At 38.9% G+C, this 25119-nt stretch overlaps 1 protein-coding gene across 1 annotated transcript in view; it reads right to left on the minus strand.

The window, feature by feature from the left end:
* Positions 1-1571: 1571 nt before the first annotated feature.
* Positions 1572-25119, minus strand: part of LOC136875326 (opsin-2) — a 29344-nt gene continuing 5796 nt past the window's right edge. Inside the window, exons 4-8 of the mRNA XM_067148877.2 lie at positions 15070-15200; positions 6853-7025; positions 6324-6481; positions 5967-6068; positions 1572-1799 (exon numbers count right to left, since the gene is read on the minus strand). Coding sequence (XP_067004978.2) covers positions 1703-1799; positions 5967-6068; positions 6324-6481; positions 6853-7025; positions 15070-15200 — 661 coding nt within the window. The 3' untranslated portion in view covers positions 1572-1702. The remainder of the gene's footprint in view (positions 1800-5966; positions 6069-6323; positions 6482-6852; positions 7026-15069; positions 15201-25119) is intronic.

The following is a 25119-nucleotide window of genomic DNA, read 5'->3' on the forward strand; positions in this document are numbered from 1 at the left end:
AGGATTCTATCACAAGTAAGTGGCAGCAATGTCAGCCTCAGCTAGGGACCCGATGATCGCTATCCCCCGCTCACATTGTGAAAGACCCTGGAAAGTCACCCCTCTATGTCTACAGAAATGGTATACCGTGGATTCATTCTATGCCCAAGGGCACAAGGGTTCACCATCCTGAACGCACCTTTGACATTAAGCTTACTCTGCTAGATTTGGACAATTTCGTCGCAGTATATCCTTCTTGTTTCTGTTTTTGCTAGATTCTCGACGTCACCAAAGAGTATGTTATGTTAATTACTGCTTAAGTAACCCATGTTCTTATACATTCCTACCACAAATTTATTCCAGAAAATAGTTATCTCATGCTGTGTTAGAAATTCATGTTCAGATCCGAATTCAGAAGAAATCCTCATGAAAGGATACGTAATTCATAGAAAGCCCACAAGTGATTCCACAGCCTTCTACCATCCAGCATTAAGGAATGTAACTTAACTGTACGAACCAAAACCACTCAGATTTAAGTGGCTGCACTGTGATTTCTTTTTCAGATATTCTCTCCGTTACCGTACTCAAGTTGAATATTGAAATGGTACCCGTTTCAAATTTCATGACATTTATCCTGTCACACTCACTAGACACAAATAATAACAGTAAGACTGTAGTAATACATGTTATCAGTTTACCATAGTTAAACAAGCATATTCCTACAGAATTAATAACCTAAACCTGTAACGAAATGTTTTAAAAATATAAAAAAGAACTGTGGTCGATTTGACTGTAGACCACTGCCTTAAATAGGGATAAATTTGACATTCCACTTTTGAGATAGATTTGAAAAACATATAACTAGCCGGGCTGAGTGGCTCAGACGGTTGGTGCGCTGGTTTTCTGATCCCAACTTGGCAGGTTTTGAAGGTGCTTAAATACGTCAGCCTCGTATCGGTAGATTTACTGGCACGTAAAAGAACTCCTGCGGGACTAAATTCCGGCATCACGGCGTTTCCGAAAACCGTCAAAGTACTTAGTGGGACGTAAATGCAATAACATTAATATACAACTAATAGTATGTGTTTGACGCCATTAACTTTTATTTGTCTTTAGCGAACAATAACTGACGGAAATTTTGTTTCCAAGGATTCCCGTCTACATTCCAATTAAACTTTTAAATGTCACTGTTCTAGATCAAGGTTGAACACCCAAACTTGCACTTCAAAGTCCGGAACTTAAACAAATGAACCACACGTTTAACATTTCAAAAAATGCAGGGAAATGCACCTTGAAGTCACAATGTTATTCCTCGTGTGTATCATCCTTCCGTTTGCAAAAGCGCATTGACAGATGCCATGCCACGCAGTTGGATATGCTTCGAGGGCATTCTGTAATGAAATGACCAAAATGTTTTGCAAACAAAAGGAATGGGAAATTTCAACCTTACATATTTGACAGCTTGATTGATTGGAAGTCAGATAGTTTGTTGTTTATTTGTAACATTTTGAAGTGCCAGTGAAAGGTGTGAGTCATAATAAATAGAGGAGATAATAAACTATAGTGAAGGGTCAAAGAGAATTAATGACAGCTTTTGTTTGGACTTGCAAAGAACGCTTTATTTTCTAATCAGTCATCAAGGAAAATGTATACATAGTTAAAAGAGGGAAATACAAAACCGTAGACTCGCGTCGGTCGTCATCTAGAGGTGAGTGCTGGTTTACTAGGACTCAACGGTGTTTTCCGTCGCCACAGACGCCGTCTCGGATAAGTTCAGTTGTGTGACCGCGCACCAGGGTGCTCTCTTCAGCAGCTCCGCACTGCGCACAAAGGAAGACGAGATCAACGAGGACAGATGCCTCAGCAAGATAAGTTGTTGATACAAACAGGAACAGTACAACTCTATAAACAGGAATTTATAAATCTAGAAATGCGTTAAACATACTTCTAGCTATTAGATCAAAATCCTAGTTAAAGCCACCGAGCGAGCAAATAAATAAGCAATTTTGCAGTTCTACGTAACTGTTGATAACATTATCCTAGCATCGAGAACTTCAGTTTCACGCGGAACAGAAACCACAGGGACGTGACTTCAAATATAATGTTAAATATCCCACGTACAATGACCGGGGTTCAACCTCGGCTGTTCGGTGCCATTCGTTCATAGTTAATTTATGTCTCCTTTCATGGTCCAGAAAATCGAAGGAAATAACTTCACTTTTGATGCAATTACGGTTCTGGACCAGATAGCGAACAACAAGAACAAAAAGTAAACTAAATCAAAGGTATATGCAAGTACATAATGCACATATATTTCAGAATCACTACGAACATAATAAATGTGAAAACGCCTTTGGATCTCTGACGAGTTGATGCATCTGGATTTTCACGTACTGGAGTAACTTACAGGCTGCTTATCATTAAGCTGTCTCTTAAAGTAGTCATTCAGCGAAAAAATATGTGAAGCAAATCAGTTAAAGTGAATGCATGGGATCATTAAAAGACAATACGCTGTTTAAATGATGATTATTCCTATTAAATATGGATCCAACCAAGAACAGTTCGAACAGTTGTCCATGAAAATATGCCTTTATGTGTTTCGACGCATGTTTTACAATATAAAAATCAAAATAATGCGCAAATTGTCCGTCTTATCAAGAAAGGAGAAAAGTACAGGTTTTGTTCATATGTATGCAAGTATATTCCTTAGAAGCAATGTGAAAATGTGGTTTGTTGTTTGTGGAACTATCATCTCTTATGACTCAATCCATCTGGATTCAAGTTCTCACATAATTAATGTGTGACCTAAAATAACATATAGGCACGTTGTCTCTTACGGGGGACACTCAGAGAAATAATATGTGATCAAGTCAGAGGAAAATGTAGGCTAAGTATAATACCCTTAAATGCGAATACGCTATCTAATGAAATGAAATGGCGAATGGCTTTTAGTGTCGGGAGTGTCCGAGGACATGTTCGGCTCGCCAGGTGCAGGTCCTTTGATTTGACTCCCGTAGGCGACCTGCGCGTCGTGATGAGGATGAAATGATGATGAAGACAATACATACACCCAGCCCCCGTGTCAGCGAAATTAACCAATGATGTGACCAAAGGCCAGTATGCTAACCATTTAGCCATGGAGCCGGACACACTGTCTAATAATTTAGTCCTATTAAAAGGGAGAGCCTACCGAATGTGCTTAGAATTAAATTTCCTTCCAAGCAGTTCATATAGAACATCCTAAAATTTTGCCAGGAACTGCGCTGACTCTCATGTACAATTGTGTTAACGAAGTACGAAGCCTGGTACGGTATGTAACACCTCTTTTCAGGTCTCTCCAGGTGTTCTATGTGCCAACAATTTCTAAGAAATGAACTTATTATTCAAAGAATTTAATCTTTAAAAGAACAAGCATATTCCTTGTGCTGCGAATTTATTTTAAAGGAAATATAATTCTGCTAAAATAAGTTACGACATCTATATATTATACAGGTGGTGTAGTGCCTACTCTGTGTTGTGTGCCATTGCTGTGCTGAACAGATGAGTTACTTTCCTTTTATTTCACATCGTTTTTATGCTACTTTGTGTGTGATTATTATATAAGTGAATTTCGAAGGATTCCACTCTTTTACTAAATAATATTATAATTAAATGTTTAATGTACAAATACTAAAAAAATATAGCAGACGTATGGAGGGTACTCAGTAAGCGGAAAAGTAAAGAAAAAAAATACAGTATGTGTCCGCCCTTGTATGACATCAATGTGAGCTTGTTTGTTGTTTCAACGTGTGGCTCCTAAGATGCATCATAATTACTGTACGTTCTTCCAATGCTCTCACAGTTCGGAGTCTGTTTTAAGTAGTTTTCACCACCCATATTGGCATATAATGCCCGTAATACTGCCATTGTATTTAAAGCGATTTATCGTCATTCGCAACAAATCTGTCCCCGCATTTTCAACACGCTGGATGTCATACATTTGAATCCTATCCAACATGCTTGAAATATTTTCTTTTTATGTTGGAAACTTTGACTGAGCGGGCGAAGCTACGGGTAAAGATAGTAATTAATTTATTTTATTTTTTTTGCTAGGGGCTTTACGTCGCACCGACACAGATAGATCTTATGGCGACGATGGGATAGAAAAGGCCTAGGAGTTGGAAGGAAGCGGCCGTGGCCTTAATTAAGGTACAGCCCCAGCATTTGCCTGGTGTGAAAATGGGAAACCACGGAAAACCATTTTCAGGGCTGACGATAGTGGGATTCGAACCTACTATCTCCCGGATGCAAGCTCACAGCCGCGCGCCTCTACGCGCACGGCCAACTCGCCCGGTGATAGTAATTAATACAGGAGCATTAATAACATACGTCATACTGTATGGACTGGGGAACTGTAGTTATAGCCCAATGTACTAATCTCTAATCTAATTTGTTTGATAAACCTTGTATTTCAGGAGCATATACAGGTATTTGTAATTAGCCATATTATTAGAATGATGAAGGATGACCATCAATATGATATAAAACTACAAACAAAAAAAGCATGTTACAGATGCTCGATGGAAAATCCGAACTCATCTGTCTTCCAAACGTGTAAACTGAATTAGTTGGTTATAATACAATGTGATTTACGTCGCGCCGACACGAACAAACCTTATGGCGACGATGGAATAGGCAAGGGCTAGGAGTGGGAACGAAGCGGCCGTGGTCTTAATTAAGGTACACCCACAGCATTTGCCTGGTGTTAAAATGGGAAACCACGGAAAACCATCTTTAGGGTTTCCGACAGTGGGGTTTCAACCCACTGTCTCTCGATGCAAGCTCACAGCTGTGTGACCCTAACCGCACGGCTAAGTCGCTCGGTAATAAGCATATAAACTGAATTAAAGTAAAAATACATAAACAAATTAGTAACGCCCAATTATTATCCTCTCTCAGATTCACTCCATTTTCTCATCATCTTCTCTTGCAGCGGCCGGACCCTTTCCATGAATTTTGAACATTTGCTAGCAAAGAGCTGGAATTTCCTTCTCAAAACCAATCCGTTCTAACCCCGATTACTTATTTCTTATACACATGATAGGCATCCATAAATTCACACATAAAATGCAGCCCTTTATTCCTATTAATAATTGAATGAAACTATCTTACTCAATGGAGTAATGAATAATAAGCTCTCCTCAGACTGTATGGTTAAAATGAATTGTTTCGTTTTTACGAAATTCAGCAAACTGTTTTTTTTTTTCAATGTCGTCAAAATTCAGTATTACAGATTGGAAATCTAGTAGTTACTTCTCGCCCACATCTTAAAAAAGAGATACTACTCCAAATTTCAGAATATTTAATGTCTTGTGAATCTTACAGTCACGTTATTATTTCATACTTCCGGAAAATATCCTGGAAATACTGAAAAATTTAAACAAGAAGGTCAAAGTGCAAATTTTGAACTAGCGTAACAGTAGGTTACAGGAAAAAATGTTATAATTGTACGTCGTATACCTATTGCATAATCAATCACCGAATACATCAATCGTGATATTATAACTGAGAGTGCTTATAAAGCAATAAAATAACTCATCGCCATTTACACTGTGCTCGTGTATGTTCTCAACGAGTTCGAACCCCATTGTCGGCAGCTCTGAAGATTGTTTTCCGTCGTTTCCCATTTTCCCACCAGAGAAATGCTGGGACTGTACCTTCAGTAAGATCACGGCTGTGTTTCTTCCCACTTCCCATCCCATTGTCGCCATAAAACCTACAGTATCTGTGTCGGTGCAACGTAAACAAAATTGTAAAAAAAAAAACACAATTGTCCTCAACATGAGAAAGAAATCTAATCTGAATGAATTACCAGCCTTCTCAGAGATTAATAGATTGTTTCAATCTCATGAAAGTATACTTATTAATAATCTTTAATCCATTTTCTACAGTATTTCTATTATTAAAGGAAAATAGTTTTAAAATATATCTTAATTGTACAAGTTTACCGATATCTGGGATGGTTGATGGCGTATATCCAGGGGTTGATACACGATACAATCTTTGCCGTTAATGCTGGAATCATTGTGGACATAGGAGTCAAGATAGCCCTGAAATTAGAATGCATACCACATAGAGCAGAATCAATTGTAAATTGGTACAGTGTGATTATACCAATTTAATGGTCTAAATAAGTAGAGACCTGCTATTGTGACTGATTAATTTCTCTCGTCATCAGTCCTTTGAATGTTTACAAATAGCTTTTTTACACTGTGTAATGTGGTTTTTAATATTTTCACTTGAAAGGTGCATTTAGAGGTTAAGATGTTGGTAAAGGAATATCGGAAAAAAAGAGAATTCTTTACCTATTTCCAAATGCTCCAATGATAGCTACGGTCGCATAAGGAGTCCAAGAACATAAAAACAGGAAGAAGATGGCAAATGCCACCTTAGCAATTCGAATTTCCACCGATTTGTCATCCTTTTGATTGCTCTGCAGGGACTTGACGTTCATTTTCTTTGCCTAGAGCAGAACAAAATTAAAACCTTCAGTATCAGCACAATTTTAGTTCCATAATATAATTATATTTCGTGCCAGGGATAAAGAGTATAAGTCAAGAGGAGCTGCGTTTTAGGACATATGTTTGAAGTTTTAAAAACAGAGTAATTATAGGCCTACATCAACATATTTCAGAAAATTGTATTTTCATTTTTTAATAATCGTTTTCTTCTGCCAACTGTTGAAAATTAAATGAGTAACTTGTACTATGAGGACCCGATATAACATGACTTGCAATCTTACTTCCTGACACGAAATATTATATTTTCATTTACAGCTAATTATGGATATGTGAGACTGTGGTCCTAGTTCAAATGATACACAGGAAGAAATACCTGTTCCTTGATCATCATCTCGTGCACTCTCACTTGGTTGAATAACCTGCTGTAGAAGAAGACGATGAGAGTCAGTGGGAACGCATACGACCAGGTGAAGATGGAACCCACGAACACTCGGGTGTCCTCGTCTTCAGTCAAGTAATCAAAGGAGCAAGTGGTAAGGAAACCCTCTGTTAACACAATAGAGTTAAGATCAAAAAGTAGATATGTTATGACGTCCCACAGTGTTGTCATATTTGATGTTTTCAATGAGCTAGGCTCCATCGAATAAGATGAAATGGTAGTGGTGGTGGTGGTGGTGGTGGTGGTGGTGGTGGTGGTGATGGTGGTTCATGTTGAGATTCGTAATATTTACGATCATCCACAGATGTACCTGTGAGTGTAAGACTATCTGATAACCTTCTTCACTGGAGAGATCTATAGTAAATTAATTTATAATTGTTATTAGAAACACGACAGATTCTGTGGGAGTATCCTGCCACATGCTTGGAGTAAGTGTAATAGAGAAGAGAAATCGGTGATAAACCATACTCCTATTCAGTATAACTTGCTACTTGTCTTACGATTCGTATCTTGGATCTTCAGAGGAACAGCTTCCTATTCCTTTTATGAACATGATTTAAATATGGGGTTATAGAGATTATTGTTTTAAGAAGAAGTGCAAATGGGCAACCACCCTCTCTTAACACTAATCAGAGGGAAAATAAAAGAGATCTAAAGCATCGAAAAATGAAGACAGCGACCAAAGAAAGGGGAGGGTTACGTGAAAGTAGACTCCCTAGGCCTCGCAAACCTAATACTGTCGGAGTCAGAAGAGAACAAGAGTTGACCAACGGACAGTGGCGTATCCTGGATTCCCCGCGGAGGCATGCGACTAATAACCATGCAGTAGCACAATGTATTTAGTAAATTCCAATTCTACTCACCCTAATTACACGTGTGAACTCGACCCTGCGATTCTTTTTTCGGAATTCCTTGGTGACGTCACTGTAGAGTTCCTCTCGTGCTTTAAACTCAACAAGAAGGTCCTTTTCTATAGACATCACTTCTAATGCAGACAGACGACTCTGACTTTGAGAATTGCGGACGAAAGATTTTATTCGCTTTGGGGCCGGCAAAGAGCGTTCTACAGATGATGATATAGCGGGAATCGTTGTAATCAATATGCACAATTTATAAAGCTCAGGAAGACCACTATGGAGGAACTTCTGTATTTGAGCCACAATGTTATCTTGGAAGTGTTCAGAAGTGAGCATTGCCCTCAATTCCGATTTACGTCGTACTATATCAAAATATTTTCCATAGACTTCGATCAATTTACTGAATTGCTCTTTAGGAAAATCGCCCAAAAATATCTTGCGATCATCGTGTGGTGCCCAGAAAAAATCGTGTGAAGTATTTCAGCTTAGAAATCTGGCCTCTAAGTTTCAGTTATCTAAGATTCAATATTGTGCAAATTTCTATCAAATAATTATTGTTCTTAATGATTCGAATCTGTCGTGTGTCAGTACTTCTTCGACAACATTGTCACATAGCAATATTTTCATATGCAGTGACGATATAGCCTGGTACTTGCATATCTTTCCAAATTAATTTTATTGTATTTGTCGTGATCTAAGGAATATGAAAAATTCTCTTTTTATTTGATGAAATGACATTCTGCGTTTTAATAACGTTTCTATTCCAGCTTATATGCCCTAACTTTTGTTTTAGATTAGCCTCTAAATTGTGCTCAGTCGAATGGAATTTTTTCTCCACCTTAACTCCCTTACGAGTAGAATGATATTAAAATTTGTGTTATTTTCTTGTTTGTGTATGCAAGAAAGCCAATACTACTGTAAATTGAATATACCTATTTGCTCAGTTTAAGTATATGTTGGGTTGAATGTACTGAACTTGGGCAGCTGCTAGATCCAGTGTTGCTAACTGCCTTAAAGTTACTACTTGGGTAATGTCACTACATGAAATTTTGTGAACTAGGTCTAAATGGGAAGAATAATGAAGCATGAATAATGATTAACTACAACATACCTATTTAAAATGAGAAGACTCAGGTTGCTCTTTTAGTGTCGTTGCATTTGGAATATGAATATGCAGCTGAGGTTCCTATTTTACGCAAGGCACTTTCAAAGAATTCATAATTATGTATAACAGGTCTTTCTAACACTTATAAAAGAGATTTTGGCGTGAAGCAGTTCTGACGTGCAGTTACGCATCGTTATTGTATTTTCACCAAGTTAGCTGACTGAAAGGACCTTCTACCTCTGCATTAGAATAAGGCAGAGAAACACTGGCAACTCTTTGAATGGATTAACAGCAACAGAATGTAAATTTTTAAAAACCTCCAAACAGCTTTGGGCTGGTTATCGTCGTAAGGCCAGTCCTGGAACATGGAGCAGCCGTATGGGGTCCGTACCGAAGATTGCTCATGTCGCCAGGGGGCAATCCATGCTTCCCGCTCGACGTTACCTTGAACATACCGACTTCCTCCAAGTTGCTAACAGTTGGTAGAGAGTAGCAAGTGAATGGTGACAAAGATTCAAGTGCAGTGACATCATGCGGTGGGTTTCAGAACTATGTCTGCCACTGAATGCAATCTTAAGATTATTATTATTATTATTATTATTATTATTATTATTATTATTATTATTATTATTATTATTATTATTATTATTATTATTATTCTGCTTAGGATTTTCTTGGGCGCTGCTGAAAAGCCATTACCCAATCACAATACTTATTATCACAAATCTTCAAGAGAAACAGACTGAGTTCATCATGGACTGAGTTTTAGTTATGAGAGATAGAGTTCTTCAACACTTGTAGAAAATCTTAAGATTGAATGCGTTACGTCCTTAACTTCTCCATTTGCTCCACAGACATGTACTAAATAGACCGGCAGCGCCGTATCCCGCCGTCGGTAGATGCAGAGTGGGTTGTTGTTCCATAAGCTCTGTACTCTGACCGGCCAACCGAGCTCTACCGTGGCTCTACGCCTCTGCATACGGGAGACGGGCCTGAGGCATAGTGCTGCATTTCTCGCCTGGCCTCGCCCGTCGGCTGTCCTGAGAATGGTTTTCCATTCTCCTGCACTAAGGCGAATGCCGGGACAGTTCGTAGTATAGGCCACGGCCGCTTACCCCCTCACCTTCTGCGCACATCTCCTTCACCGTAACAAATCTCCCGGCCTGGGAGACGGCGTAATCGTCTAAGAGGCCCGCCTCCCCCTTCAAGGGAGGAATGAAAACGTTTCATAGTAGTAGTAGTAGTAGTAGTAGTATCCGCAGTATTGGTGCTAGTGAAGCCGGAAACTTGCAGCCGCCGCCAACTTACGTCACTACAGATTCACTGTAAACATCATGTTACTTTGTTACGTGCAGTTTTGTTTTATGTTGTTTTTATATACATTTCACATTAATTTTTCGGAACACTACTCTGTGGCAGAATGATGAATACCCGCGTAGTGTTTGGGCGTGGTTTGTTCTATTCACGAAGAAAGAATGAGGAAGGAATAGGAGTTTCAATACCTCGGTAAGTGGCGTACTTGTGCTCATGTACACTTGTTGCCTACTTATTAATGCAATTAAATTTACGATGAAAAATGAAATGGCGTATGGCTTTTAGTGCCGGGAGTGTCCGAGGACATGTTCGGCTCGCCAGTTGCAGGTCTTTTGATTTGACGCACGTAGGCGACCTGCGCGTCGTGATGAGGATGAAATGATGATGAAGACGACACATACACCCATCCCCAGTGCCAGGGAAATTAACCAATGATGGTTAAAATTCCCGACCCTGCCAGGAATCGAACCCGGGACGCCTGTGACCAAAGGCCAGCACGCTAACCATTTAGCTATGGAGCCGGACAATTTACGATTAAAGATGCCTAATTCACTTCCTTCCAATGTATGTTTGTTGGCGTTAGCCCCCTTGAGCTGGAGTGCGGCATAAGGCCTAATGATAACAATAGAAAGAATAAAAATAATAATGTTACTACATCAGGTTACAAGTTAAGTTTTTGTTTTGCTGGTGTTAGTAATTGAATAACAGCGGTCTCGATCTCTTCTTATCTTTAAAGATATATTACAAGGAGTTCAAAATTAATGTTAAAATTACAGTGGAAGGATATGTCAGGATTTGTGGTAAAGATGTTTGCCAATTCTCTATAATGTGATACTTGTAAGGAAGCTGTTGTAAAAAAAGAAAATCCTTAGCCGGGCTGAGTAGCTCAGACGGTTGAAACGCTGGCCTTCTGACTCCATCTTGGCAGGTTTGATCCAGGCTCAGTTCCGAGGTATTTAAAGATACCGGTATTCAAATATGTCACCCTCGTGTCGGTACATTTACTGACACGTAAAACTCCTGCGGGACCAAATTCCGGCACCTCGGCGTCTCCGAAAACCGTAAAAGTAATTAGTGGGACGTAAAACAAATAACATAAAACATTATTATTCGAAAATCCTTATTCATTCATTTCTTTCCAGAATAGAGGTAATCTGTATGTTCCTACGAAAGATGTCAATGTGTGCAAACTTACTGAGATGTATTTCGGAGATAATACACGTAATGGTTTAAGCTCAGTCATGAAAGAGAATATACCAAATGAAGTCACAGCTCAGTTGTATGTAACTGGACTGGACGAGGATTGGACTAAAAAACAAACCTGAAAATACGTGTGAATCATGCTGTAAGAGAGTTGAATGGCGATAAATTTGGCCAAAGATCGGTCTAAAACAGGTTGGTTATTTTTAACCATTGTTAAATTTCTATACCAGTCTTTCTATTCTTTAAGCAGTAAAATAAAGGACCTAATAGGTCTAATTAATCAATGTTATTGTTATTATTTCGATCTGCTTTTAATTATTTTAATTATATCCTGTCCAATATTCCCGTTTCGACTACTATTTTGCATTAAAGCATTGGGATAGTGTAGTGTCGTAAGATAGCGGTGGCCGCACGCTTCCGGCTTCAGAATCCTGCTGCTCATTGCCAGTCTATATGTCTGTGATTTGCTCTCTTTTTCTTTTTACAGTGGATTAGATGAGGAGACTGCACCACATGTAGTCAAGCAACGGAATTAGTGCAGTTGTGCGGAACTTTTGAACTTCTGAGAGATGAAATTAATATTATTTGATTTGAAACAACCTAAAATCGTACTTCAGACATATTTTACGCTATCATAACGCATGCAATGAATGCCTTGCATGCAAGGAAAATACGCACCTGCCAAGGGAGGTTAGATGGGAAAGTTGAAAATTAGGAGTTTGGCACAAGTAAGTGTAAGCAATACCAAACTTAGCTAGGGGGGCTGTGGTCACCAATCCACCACTTAAGTTGAGAGCTAGAGATCACCTCTTTACGACATGGTGGAGGCACGTGGATGAATTCCACCACCTCCACCCACAGGGTAGAAAGCAAGTCATACCTCAGTATTCAAATTACATATTACTTATTTTAGAATCTCTTTATCTTCGCCAAATAAAAATTACTTCTCCCTCTACTAGGAAATTTATGAACCTTTTTAACAAGTTGCTTTACGTCGCACTGACACGACGATGACGATGATGGGATATGAAAGGGATGGGGGGGAAGGAAACAGTCCTGGCTTCAATTGAGGTACAGCCTGGTGTGAAAACTGGAAACCATGGAAAACCATCTTCAGGGCTGCCGACAGTGGGGATCGAACCCACTATATCCCGAATACTGGATACTGGACGCACTGCAGCTATCGAGCTCGGTAATTTATGAACTTGTTACTTACATGCCGAAAGAACCGGTGATGCTGACTGTACGGAACGGAAGTAATTACTCTTAATACGATCTTCACGATGACTAAGAGTGTGGCATTGTTTTCAGTTTTACACTAAACGTGACAATAAACACAGAAACAATACTGCTTATTCTGATTCGATACAACTGAAATTTTGATGTGTGTGCTCGATAGGTTTATTGAAATAAAATATTTCGTACAACCGAGTGAAATTGTTATTTTAAATTGAAAAAAGCGTTGGTCCGTCGACCACATCTACATCCACGATTTCCCCTGCCTGTCGTAAAATGCAACTGAAAGGGAGCGCGGTTAGGCTACCACGGCGCCCTAGCTCAGTCTGGCATTGCTTCTATTTACTCGCTTTCATCTTCTCTGTTTGAAGTGGCTTGATCAACTCTTCTTCTCTCCATACCTCTATGCTTGGTCTAGGACTCTTCCTGCCCCATCCATTCCTTTTTCCGATATCTTTTTCTTCGAATTTCATTTGTCCCCTCTGATTAGTGTCAAGAGAGGATGTTAAGCCACTTTTACTTCCTCTTTTAACAGTTATCATTTCCACCACCACCACCATTAATAAAATCCAATAATATACATTTTTGAGATTTTTCACTACTATATGATATAGATGTTGATTCCCATAGGGAATCTGAAATATTTGTTCCGAATGAGTAAATTTATAATACCAATATAAATGGTCCGTTATTGGACATTATAAATTTTCCAGCTAACTCATTCCTGGGTGCCAGCGGTTCGCCCCCGTGTGCTAGGCTGGGCTCATCAGTTGGTACCTAGCACACCTACCAAGACGCATGGTGAGTGCATACCGTGGAGGCCACTGCGTAGACTAATTGTAGCCACCGTCAGTGCCAATGCACTATGAGAGACTTTGTCTCATTACCAAAAATTGATGCCTGCTTGGCCATCAGATGATATATGCACTAGCCATGCATCTTGACAGGTGTGCTAGTTACAAGCACCACCACTACAAATATTTCAGATTCCCTATGGGAATCAACATCTATATCATCTGATGGCCAAGCAGGCATCAATTTTTGGTAATGCGACAAAGTCTCTCATAGTGCATTGGCACTGCCGGTGGCTACAATTAGCCTACGCAGTGGCATCCACGGTATGCACTCGTCATGCGTCTTTGTAGGTGTGCTAGGTACCAACTGATGAGCCCAGCCTAGCACATGGGGGCGAAACGCTGGCAACCAGGAATGAGTTAGCTTGAAAATTTATAATGTCCAATAACGAATCATTTATATTGGTATTATAAATTTACTCATTTGGAACAAATATTTCAGATTCCCTATGGAAATCAACATCTATATCATCTGATGGCCAAGCAGACATCAATTTTTTGGTAATGAGACAAAGTCTCTCATAGTGCATTGGCACTGCCGGTGGCTACAATTAACCTACGCAGTGGCCTCCACGGAATGCACTCGCCATGCGTCTTGGTAGGTGTGCTAGGTACCAACTGATGAGCCCAGCCTAGCACATGGAGGCGAAACGCTGGCAACTAGGAATGAGTTAGCTGGAAAATTTATAATGTCCAATAACGGACCATTTATATTGGTATTATAATTTCACTACTGGCAGAAGCAGACTCGTATTTTGGTTGTTATGCAGCGAAGTTAATTTACGAATAGCCCGTTCATGTGGAGTTTAGAGCATACAGGACGAAACTAATTTCTCCCTGAAATGAAACTGAAAATGAAAATATATGAAAGATCTCAAGAAGTCTTACTATCATGTGGCATTTCTAAGACAGCATGCATTCTACCACTCCCACCCGCGCGGGGTTAATTTCATTAAATAATATTTAGGCTATAAGTGCACTAACGTTCAATATCTCTATAGACTCTAGAAAGTCAGTGAAAGTTAATTATTAGTCAGATTCTCCTCCGCACTAATTAATCCTTGATAGAGAATCATAATACGTTATTAATTGAAAATCGATTAAAAATTAAGTTACCTAAAAAGAAAAACGGAACAACACCAGGTAGCCTCACCATGCGACCGAAGGCACTCTCCTTCACATGCCTGCTGTAGAACCAGTCCAACTTCGAAATATATATAGGAGGAGAAAAATTGTCACATATTTCCAAGAATAGTAAATTAATTACTTTTACATTGTTAACATTAATTTGTGTTAATGTTTTATGATGGTGCATCACAAGCAGCTAAAAAGTAATAAAACCCTGATTATTCATTAAAATGGCCTTGACATTATTCACAAACGGTAAAAAAAAACTGTCCGAGAAAATGGCAAAAATACAACAATAAAATAAAAATCCTATTAAAGTGGTTTCCTGTCACTCCTCTTGAAATGAGTAGCGTTTATGTATAACAGAACTTCGCCCTTACATCACTAAGAAAAATAAGCAAAGTCATCGAAAATCGTGCCCTAATCATAACTATTACTATTATGCCCTACTTACCAGGAACATATCTTCCCCACACCTTCAGCAGTGGAAGGATTGAGAAGGGCAAGGTCCAGGCCCATGTGACCGCTACAAGGCCCAGTGCGTGGCCGAACTTCAACCTGCCGTCCAGAGGGAATGAGATAGTTCTGTGGAAACAGTAATACAGACGAACTTAAAATACACAGTGATGAAATAGTTCTAAATGGAGCATCTTTAGTTACCGTACTTACAATGCAGCCAGTTCCGCCCGTCATTTCGGTCTTATTCCTCAACGTACTTTTGAACTCATGATTGGTATACGCACAAAAAAAAAAATGAAATGGCGTATGGCTTTTAGTGCCGGGAGTGTCCGAGGACAAGTTCGGCTCGCCAGATGCAGGTGTTTTCACTTAACTCCCGTAGGGGACGTGCGCGTCGTGATGAGGATGAAAAATGATGATGAAGACCCAGCCCCCGTGCCAGGGAAATTAACCAATTACGGTTAAAATTCCCAACCCTACCGGGAATCGAACCCAGGACCCTTGTGACCAAAGGCCAGCACGCTAACCATTTAGCCATTTAACGCAAAAATAGGCTATTAATAATAATAATAATAATAATAATAATAATAATAATAATAATAATAATAATAATAATAATAATAATAATAATAATAATAATATAGATTTCGGCTTTTTACGGAATCAATAAGATAAAACCAAAAAAAGATTATTTTAATAAAAGATTCTTGCTTAAGCTTTAAAATTTTATTTGAATTAATGTGTAATAACAATACAATATAACTATGCTTTTGCACATAAGTAACATGTCCTGTGCAAAATTCATAGGCCTACGGTACTATGAGAGTCATGCTCCTTGTCTGAATTTCAGCGTCCCCGCCTTCGGTTCCGGGGGTCTCGGATCCGATTTGAGTAGAGTTGGGTATTTAAACCACGTCTGGTTACTTCGTATGACTCGATGGCTAGGTGCTTTTGTTTATATTAAAACACACTTCTTCATTTAAATACATCACACCACTTCACAAACCACCAGAGAGACATGCAGCAATCAATACATCCTTCCATACATGCCTAAAGTTGGCGTCAGAAAGGGCATCCGGGCGTAATGATAGGCTAAATCCACGTGAAGTGCCGACATCAGATAATTGGTAAAAAAATTCAGAAAGAAGAATTATTGAGATATAGACCACTATTAGGTATGAAATGCCTACTTGTAGATGTGACTATTAGCCTTTGAGAGGGATATTGTCTGTAATTAATTAAGAGAGAATTTAAAATTAGTATTTTGAAGCACGCGTATTGACAAGAAACTTCAAGTACCTAGTTAATATGTCAGTTGAGAAGAAAGAAACTTACTTGTCAAGTTAGTGCTAAGTAGATCTGACTGTTCCGGTAGCTCCTGCCTGACTAACATTTCTATTCCTGGTGTTATACTTGTGCGGTGAAGAAGGGGTGGGATTTAGAGGGGGGGGAGGAGTTACGTTGATCTTTAGGCGCCTGTGTCCTTACTGGAGGGGCGTTAATAGGGGTGGTGTGGGTAGACCTAACGTTTGGTTTGGTGGATGAAATATTGGATGAGAGGATTTAAAAAGATTTGGAATTTTATTCTGGTGTGAATTCACGATATGTATTAATTTGGGTGTTAATTCGTATAAAGTATTTTTATTTTCTATAACCTCATTTAAATTATGGTTGTTATTATAGGTTTGGTAAAAAAGATGTGTAAATTTTCTATTTCGTTCATTGCCTTTCCTTTACTGATACATTTAATTATAGTAAGATCCTTCTTTAATAGTTGTAAAGTGGTGTCCTGTCTCAGTCATGTGCTGGCTCATGGCCGAGTACTTATTATGTTTAAAGGCGTTGTAGTGTTCCATGTATCTCGCGGAAAAGCTCCTCCTAGTCTGGCCCACATATGAAAATCACACTGTGAACATGTTAATCTATATACACCAGATCTTGAGTAAATGTTGCTATTGAAATTGACCTTATTGTGGTTAAGAAATATGTTTTGATTGGTGTTGACCGTCTTGAAAGCTATATAAATATTGTGCTTCTTTAGGGTATTGGTGAGCTGGTGGATGGCGGGGTTATTAAAAGTAAATGTAGCGAATTTGGCTTTTAAGGCTTGTCTGGGGGAGGTTCGTGGATAATTTAGTTTTAACTTTGTTGATTAGACGATTGACCATGTCAGTTGGCATTTTTTTTTTTTTTGCTATTTGTTTTACGTCGCACCGACACAGATAGGTCTTATGGCGATGATGGGATAGGATAGGCCTAGGAGTGGGAAGGAAGCGGCCGTGGCCTTAATTAAGGTACAGCCCCAGCATTTTCCTGGTGTGAAAATAGGAAACCACGGAAAACCATCTTCAGGGCTGCCGACAGTGGGGTCCTAACCCACTATCTCCCGATTACTGGATTCTGGCCGCACTTAAGCGACTGCCGCTATCGAACTCGGTACAAGATTTCTTATATAGTTCAATTCAGCCTTTAAGTTGTTAGAAAGGAATTTTCAGAGCTTTATAAATCAAGCTATAGAATGAGGCTTGTTTTTGGGCCTTAGGGTGTAGGGAGGTATTATTAATTGTAGCGGGAGAGTGTGTATGATTTCTAAAGATACGAAAATCGAATAAATTATGAAAACGTGTGACCGTTATGTCTAAAAATTTAAGGAATTATTCATCTCGTCTTCTTTAGTAAATTTAACGTTAGAGTCAATTTTATTTAAATGATCTAAAATCTCGTCACTACTGGTGATATCCTTGTCAATAATTACGAACGTATCATCCACGAATATGAGCCACAAACATATGCCTTTTATTTGTGGTAAAATCTTCATATGCTGTATAGAATCCATTTAAATGTCTGCTAGGATCCCAGATAGAGGGTCGCCCATAGCTAGACCTTTTTTTTTTTTTTTTTTTGGTAAACCGTGCTAACCGTGCTGTTAAAGAAAATATTATTTACGACAAATCTTAAGATCTTCATAAATTCTTCGATTTCCTGTTTACTAAGGTTACTATGTTTATTGATGTTATCGTTGATGATTCTTACTGTTTCATCGTGGAATATTTGAGTACATCATAAGAACATAATATATGATTGGGTCTTAGAATAAACTTATTCAAAATTTCACAAAATTTAACTGAGTTATTAGGGGGTACTTATTATTGAAAACAAAATGTTTCTTAGGAAACTGTGAATGAATGTTGATACCTGTAGACAGGACTAATTCTACAGTTTACGATAGGGCGCATTGGTATATCCTTTTTGTGGATTTTAGGCATGGCTCTGGCTATTGGTATACTAGGGTTCATATTAAGAAGTTTTCGTTCTTCCTGTTCATCGACGAGAAAATTGGAGCTTTTAATGAAACTTTTTAGATTTCTTTGTACTTTTGTTGTAGGATTTTTATAAACTATTGCATAAATCTTTTCCTTAAAGAATTATTCAGTTTTTTCAATGTATGTGGTTTATCTAATAGAACTGTGGATCCTCCAGAACGTGAAAATGAAAATAGACAACAACAACATTATCGTCGCAAAAGCTGACAAAGGTACAATTATTAGGTAAAAGTGCCATTATTCTCAAAGACCAACTACTTTTAAGTTAATCGAGTCAATTTACAATCCACACGTCTCCGCTTTCCGCTCAAGAGAAGGAACCATGAATCGTTGAGTTCAGTCTGTTTGGACTATGTCATAATACTTCAGAATTGCAGACAATGTACCTTTCGAAGATTTTACAATGCAAAATTCAGTTCGCATACCTACATGTGCAATCATAAATTCCAGCGGATAATATCCGTAGGCACTTACTCTCCCCGTTTATGATATTTCTCTCAGGCCATTCACATGTAGTAGTATCCATCTGCACTACATTAATATTATTTACGATAGTGGCAATATACGAGTACTTTACATGGAGTATAATATACGCAGCAAGCTCCAATGCAGGGGCGACTCCAGACGGAACTCCTACAAAACATTTTTCGAGCCACACAAGTAGTTAACCCCCCACCATTTTTCAATTAGCTTTATGTCGCTCCGACACAGATAAGTCCCATGTCGACGATTAGCATTAATTTATCTGCGACAATAACTTACCACCTAAGACACTAAAGTTCATAATAATCCTGCCACTGTGAGTGGAGGCGTCGGTAGAATACATCGACGGTATCCCCTGCCTGCCATAATAGGTTACTAAACGGATGAACAGGGTCTCTCAATTTGGAGCGTGGGGAGGCGACCACGGTTCCCCTAGCTTTTTCCTTCTGGCCATCTTCCAATCCAAGGGTAGGTGACAAGTCCATTAACATTTCTTGGATGTTCGGTGGAGGAAGGAAAAAGATATCTTCATGGAAGCTATAGCACCGTTGCGCCAACCAATATGCTTAGTGGCGCACTGTCCAAGTTCAATACAGGTTTCTCTGAGTTCAAAATATCTGAGGTAAGAAAAAGAAACTTCGCACTCATGCATTATCTCCGCTACGCGGAAAAGCACGCAAACACGGATATGTTTCTGGGCTTAGAAGATAAGAGAGCGAATACAGAATCTTCGGTTGTTCCCTTCTTAGTAGCCTCTTACGACATGCAAGAGGTACTTTCACTCCACCCACAGGGGAGATAAAGAGTTCCGATAAATCGAAAGAAAAATGAGTGTATCCAAAAATACTGGTAAGACTCATGAATAATGAGAAAATGATGAAGATGATGATGATGCTTGTTGTTTAAAGGGGCCTAACATCGAGGTCATCGGTCCGTAATGGTACGAAATGAGACGGAATGTTATGACAAATTAAAAGTCCAAAATCCTCCACTGACCAGAATTCGAAGCAAGGGCGAAGAATGAAAGGATGGATGGATATGAATTGAAAACGATCAGTGGAACCGACCCACAGTGCCTCACATGCACAGAAGCTGGCACAAAACAATAAGGATTACTGATCAAGGGACTGCTTCTATAGCACGATGCTGAATCGATTATGCCTGTAGTCGAAACGGGTCCAAAATCCAGATCATCGGTCCCTTATAATGGTACTTATCGCTAGGAAAGTAGAACCATGCTATCTGCCATTTGGCGGTACTAATCAAAACTAGCGTAGACTCGCGGTATTCCACACATTATAGTACTATTCACATGTAGTGCAATGCGCACATGTAACACAGACCTATGGTGTTTCGCACATTGCGGCGCTATTTACAGGCAACGCAAACCTATGGTGTTCCTCACTTAAGTGGACTAACCACAGGGACCCGAACTATCCCGTGGTATACCTCACATACTGGGAACTAAGCATAGGCAAGGCAGAACCATGGTGTCGCTCAACCCATGGTGTTGCTCGCATAGGGGTACGAATCACAGGTACTGTAAGACCCTTATCCTGATTCACACAACTGTCGCTACTAATCACAAACCTATTACGTACCTAACATAGTGTACCACGCGCAAGTAAATGCGACCCACGGTGTTCCCTGCGTGATGGTACTAATTACAAGTAGTCTCATGGTTCTAATTTGATTATCCCTTGGTCGCGCCTTTTAGTCGCCTCTTACTACAGGCAAGGGATATCGCGGGTATATTCTACATGTGCGTCCCCCACCCGCAGGGGGTGTGAGAAAACATTCTAGACCTCGTAAATATATTATTATTATTATTATTATTATTATTATTATTATTATTATTATTATTATTATTATTATTATTATTATTATTATTATTATTATTATTATTATTATTAAGCCTATTATTAGCCAGTCCTGTGGTGTAGAGGCAGTGTGCCTGTCCCCCATTCCGAAGCCCTGGGTTTGTTTTCCGGTTACTTTAAGGATTTCATTTCTGAACTGAGGAGAGAACGGGATTCACTTGATAAGATATTTTCTCAAGCTCTTAGTTACAGGAAGAAGCGCACGGTAAGAAGATGATGCTACTGACCTAGTATCAGGGTGCGAAATCGCGGGGAGGGGGAAGGGAGGAATTTCCCCCCACCGACGACTTTATCCCAAAGGTCCCCCCCCCCCACTCAAATCGCCCGGGGGGTAATTCTTTCATTATAAAATAATGAGGAAAATGTAGAACACATATAATAAAATTTGTTACTGAAATTAATGATTTTTACTATGCATATTTTCATATAAACCTCAGCAATAATTCAAATGACTGCCAGACCTTGAGCAATAAAACAACGCAGCGGTGGTAATCCGGACCTGCAGCCTATTGTTCACGTTTCATTCTGCCAAGTCCATCTGAAACCCGAACAAAAATGTATTAGTTGAAGATCCCCTCCCTTGTCCTTGCTGTAAGTAGCTCGAGCTTACACCACTCCTGTACTGCTCGGAGAGCATGTGTTTCCGATGGGTATCAATAGGAGAATATTCACTTAACGTGTGTACAAACCAACAAAGTTGTTCAGTCAGCACTTAGCCCTGGTAGAGGAAGGTTCTACTAATAAAGCAATAAATCAGGACAAATCGCGCCTCGTCTGGCCTTTACAGGAAGTTACAGGAAGAAGCGCACGGTAAGAAGATGATGCTACTGACCTACTATCAGGGTGCGAAATCGCGGGGAGAAGGGAGGAATCCCCCACCCACCGACGCCTTTATCTCAAAGGACCCCCCCCCCCCCCACTAAACTTTCTAATGTTTATCATTCTTGTTATAACAATAAAATTCAAACAAAATGATTTATAAAATGTACATTTTTCTCGAGGAGAGGGAATTTCATACACACTTCCCTGCCAGATACCGCCCTACGTTCACCCCCCCCCCCTCCTCCATCACCATTTCCTTCTGATTTCACACCCTGTCTAGTATACATAGACGAACACTGGTTGCCATGGTTACAGTGCTGCACGGGTTGCAGGGCCAAATTAATAGGCATGTAGATTATATTGACTTGCCGATACGGGCTTCGATGCCCGCATCAAGTGTGTTCTGGTAATCTATATATATAAAATAGCTTGTCCTGACTGACTGACTGACTGACTGACTGATTCATCATCGCCGAGCCAAAACTACTGGACATAAACAAATGAAATTTTGGGGATATATTCACATTATGATGTAGGTGCTCGCTAAGAGAGGATTTTTGGATATTCCTTCGGTAAGGGGGTGAAAAGCGGGGATGAAATTTTAAAATGAGTGTATCTATATTTCAAAACTTTAAACGTTTATAGATGTGAAAATTGTGTATTTAGAAACTTCTTTAAAAATAAGGAAACACGTATTTTTTTGTTTTCAGAAAATCCCAATAGGAGGGGTGAAAAAGGGTGAAAATTGGGGAAAATGGGTTGAATGCCTTTAATCAGGATACCGGTACTTATATATCAGAAACTGAAGATATTACAGACCTCAAAATTGGTACTTTTGATCTCTTTTAAAAATAAAGAAACACGTATTTTTTTGTTTTTGGAAAATCAATTAATGGGAGGGTGAAAAGGGGGTGAATTTTTAAAATGAGTGAATCTATATCTCGAAACTTTTAAAGTTTGCTGATGTAAAAATTGGTATTTAGAATCTTCATTAAAAATAAAGAAACACGTATTTTTTTGTTTTCGGAAAATCGCAATAGGAGGAGTGAAAAGGGGGTGAAAATGGGTTGAATGCCTTTAATGAGGATACTTATATCTCAGAAACTGAAGATATTACAGACCTGAAATTTGGTGTTTGGGATCTCCTTTAAAAATAAAAGGAGCACTTATTTTTTTTTGTTTCTGGAAAACCCAATTAAGCGGGGGGTGAAAAGGGGGGTAATATTTTAAAATGAGTGTATCTATATCTCAAAACTTTTAAAGGTTATAGATGTAAAAATTGGTATTTAGAATCTCCTTTAAGAATAAAGAAACACGTATTTTTTTGTTTTCGGAAAATCGCAATAGGAGGAGTGAAAAGGGGTGAAAAATGGGTTGAATGCCTTTAATGAGGCTACTTATATTTCAGAACCTGAAGATATTACAGACCTGAAAATTGGTGTTTGGGATCTCCTTTAAAAATAAAGAAACACGTATTTTTTTGTTTGTGGAAAATCCAATTAATGGGGGGGGGTGAAAAGGGGGTGATTTTTTAAAATGAGTGTATCTATATCTCAAAACTTTTAAAGTTTATAGATGTGAAAATTGGTATTTAGAATCTCCTTTAAAAATAAACACGTATTCTTTTGTTTTCGGAAAATCCCAATAGGAAGGGTGTAAAAGGGTGAAAAATGGGTTGAATGCCTTTAATGAGGCTACTTATATTTCAGAACCTGAAGATATTACAGACCTGAAAATTGGTATTTTGGATCTACTTTAAAAGTAAAGAAACACGTATTTTTTCGTTTTTGGAAAATCCAAATATTGGGGGGTGAAAAGGGGGGGGATGAAGTTTTTAAAATGAGTGCGTCTACATCTTAAAACTTTAAAATTTACAGATGTAAAAATTGGTAGTTAGAATCTCCTCTAAAATAAAGGAACACGTATTTTTTTGTTTCCTGTAAATCCTAATAGGAGGGGTGTAAAAGGGGTGAAAAATGGGTTGAATGCCTTTAATGGGGATACATATATCTCAGAAATGAAAGATATTACAGAACTGAAAATTTGTATATGGGATCTCCTTTAAAAATAAAGAAACAAGTAATTCTTCATTTTTGGGAAATCCAATTAATGGCGGTTAAACAGGAGTGACAAATTGGGGTGAATTTTTTGAAAGTATATATCTACAGAATATCTTGGAAACGTAAAATGGTACAGACGTAAAAAGTGGGTGTTTGGAATCTCCTGTAAATGTAAATAAACATAGGTGATTTGTTTTTGGAAACTCCACTTAAGGGGAACTCAAAAGGGGTGAAATTTTAAAATGAGAATTTTTACAGTATATCTAAAAAAAACTTAACATGTTACAGAAGTTAAGGTATTTTTTATCTCTATTAAACATAAAGAAACGTGTGTTTTTAGTTTTCGGAAATACCACTTGGGTGGAGGGGGGGTGGTAAACGTGACTGAAAATGGTGTTGAATTCTTTTAATTAGGCTACTGATATCACAAAAATGAAGACGTTACAGACGTGAAATTTGATATTTGCAATTTGCTTTAAAAGTAAAGAAACACGTATTCTCGGAAAATCCAATGAAAGGGGGTGGGGGGGGGGGAAGAATTGAAAAATTAATTGGCTTAATTGTATGAGAATACATACATCTAATAAAAACTAAAGTTGTTACAGACGTGAAAATTCGTATTTGGATCTCCTTTAAAAACAAAGAAAAGCGCGTTTTGGTGGGGAAACCATCTTGGAGGGCGGGAGTGTAAAGGAGTTGAATTCCTTTCATGAGGACACATAAATCAAAAACTGAAGAAGTTAGAGTCGTGATCATTGGTATTTAAGAAGATCCTTTACTATTAAAGAAACAAGTATTTTTTTTGCGGGAAAATTCACTTAGGGGGGGGGGGGAGTATTGTGATATGAAGTGCAGAAAGTAAATTATTTTTATTGGGATACTTATATCTCAAAACTGAAGGTAATAGACGTGAACATTGGTGTTTGGAATCTCCCTTAAACATAAAGAAACAAGCATTCTTTTAATTTGGGGGGGGGGGGGGGTGGCGGTAAATAAACTTAACGGCGGTGGGGTGTAGAAGGAGGTGAGACCAATTGATTTTACTGTTATTAATGTACTTATAACGATCCTCCGTTGCTCAGGCGGCAGCGCGCCGGCCTCTCACAGCTGGGTTCCGTGGTTCAAATCCCGGTCACTCCATGTGACATTCGTGCTGGACAAAACGGTGGCGGGACAGTTTTTTCTCCGGATACTCCGGTTTTCCCTGTCATCAGCCACTCCAGCAACACATAATAATAATAATAATAATAAAATAATAATAATAATCCGGACCGTCGTCAAATGTGTGGACCGCGCTGGAAACGGCTCCTGGACGGGTAATGACTAAGAATGCAGTCCGGCCGCGGGTTCAGTGCCGCCAAGGCACCCAATATGACACCACGCCGGATCTCCTGAAGGATTTTATCCATATTAAAAATGATTATAGGAAAAGATGGCAAAGATTTACGGACCCATCTGACCGGGAGGAATACCTGAG

This window comes from Anabrus simplex, chromosome 1, assembly GCF_040414725.1.
Source record: "Anabrus simplex isolate iqAnaSimp1 chromosome 1, ASM4041472v1, whole genome shotgun sequence".
Lineage (NCBI taxonomy): Eukaryota > Metazoa > Arthropoda > Insecta > Orthoptera > Tettigoniidae > Anabrus > Anabrus simplex.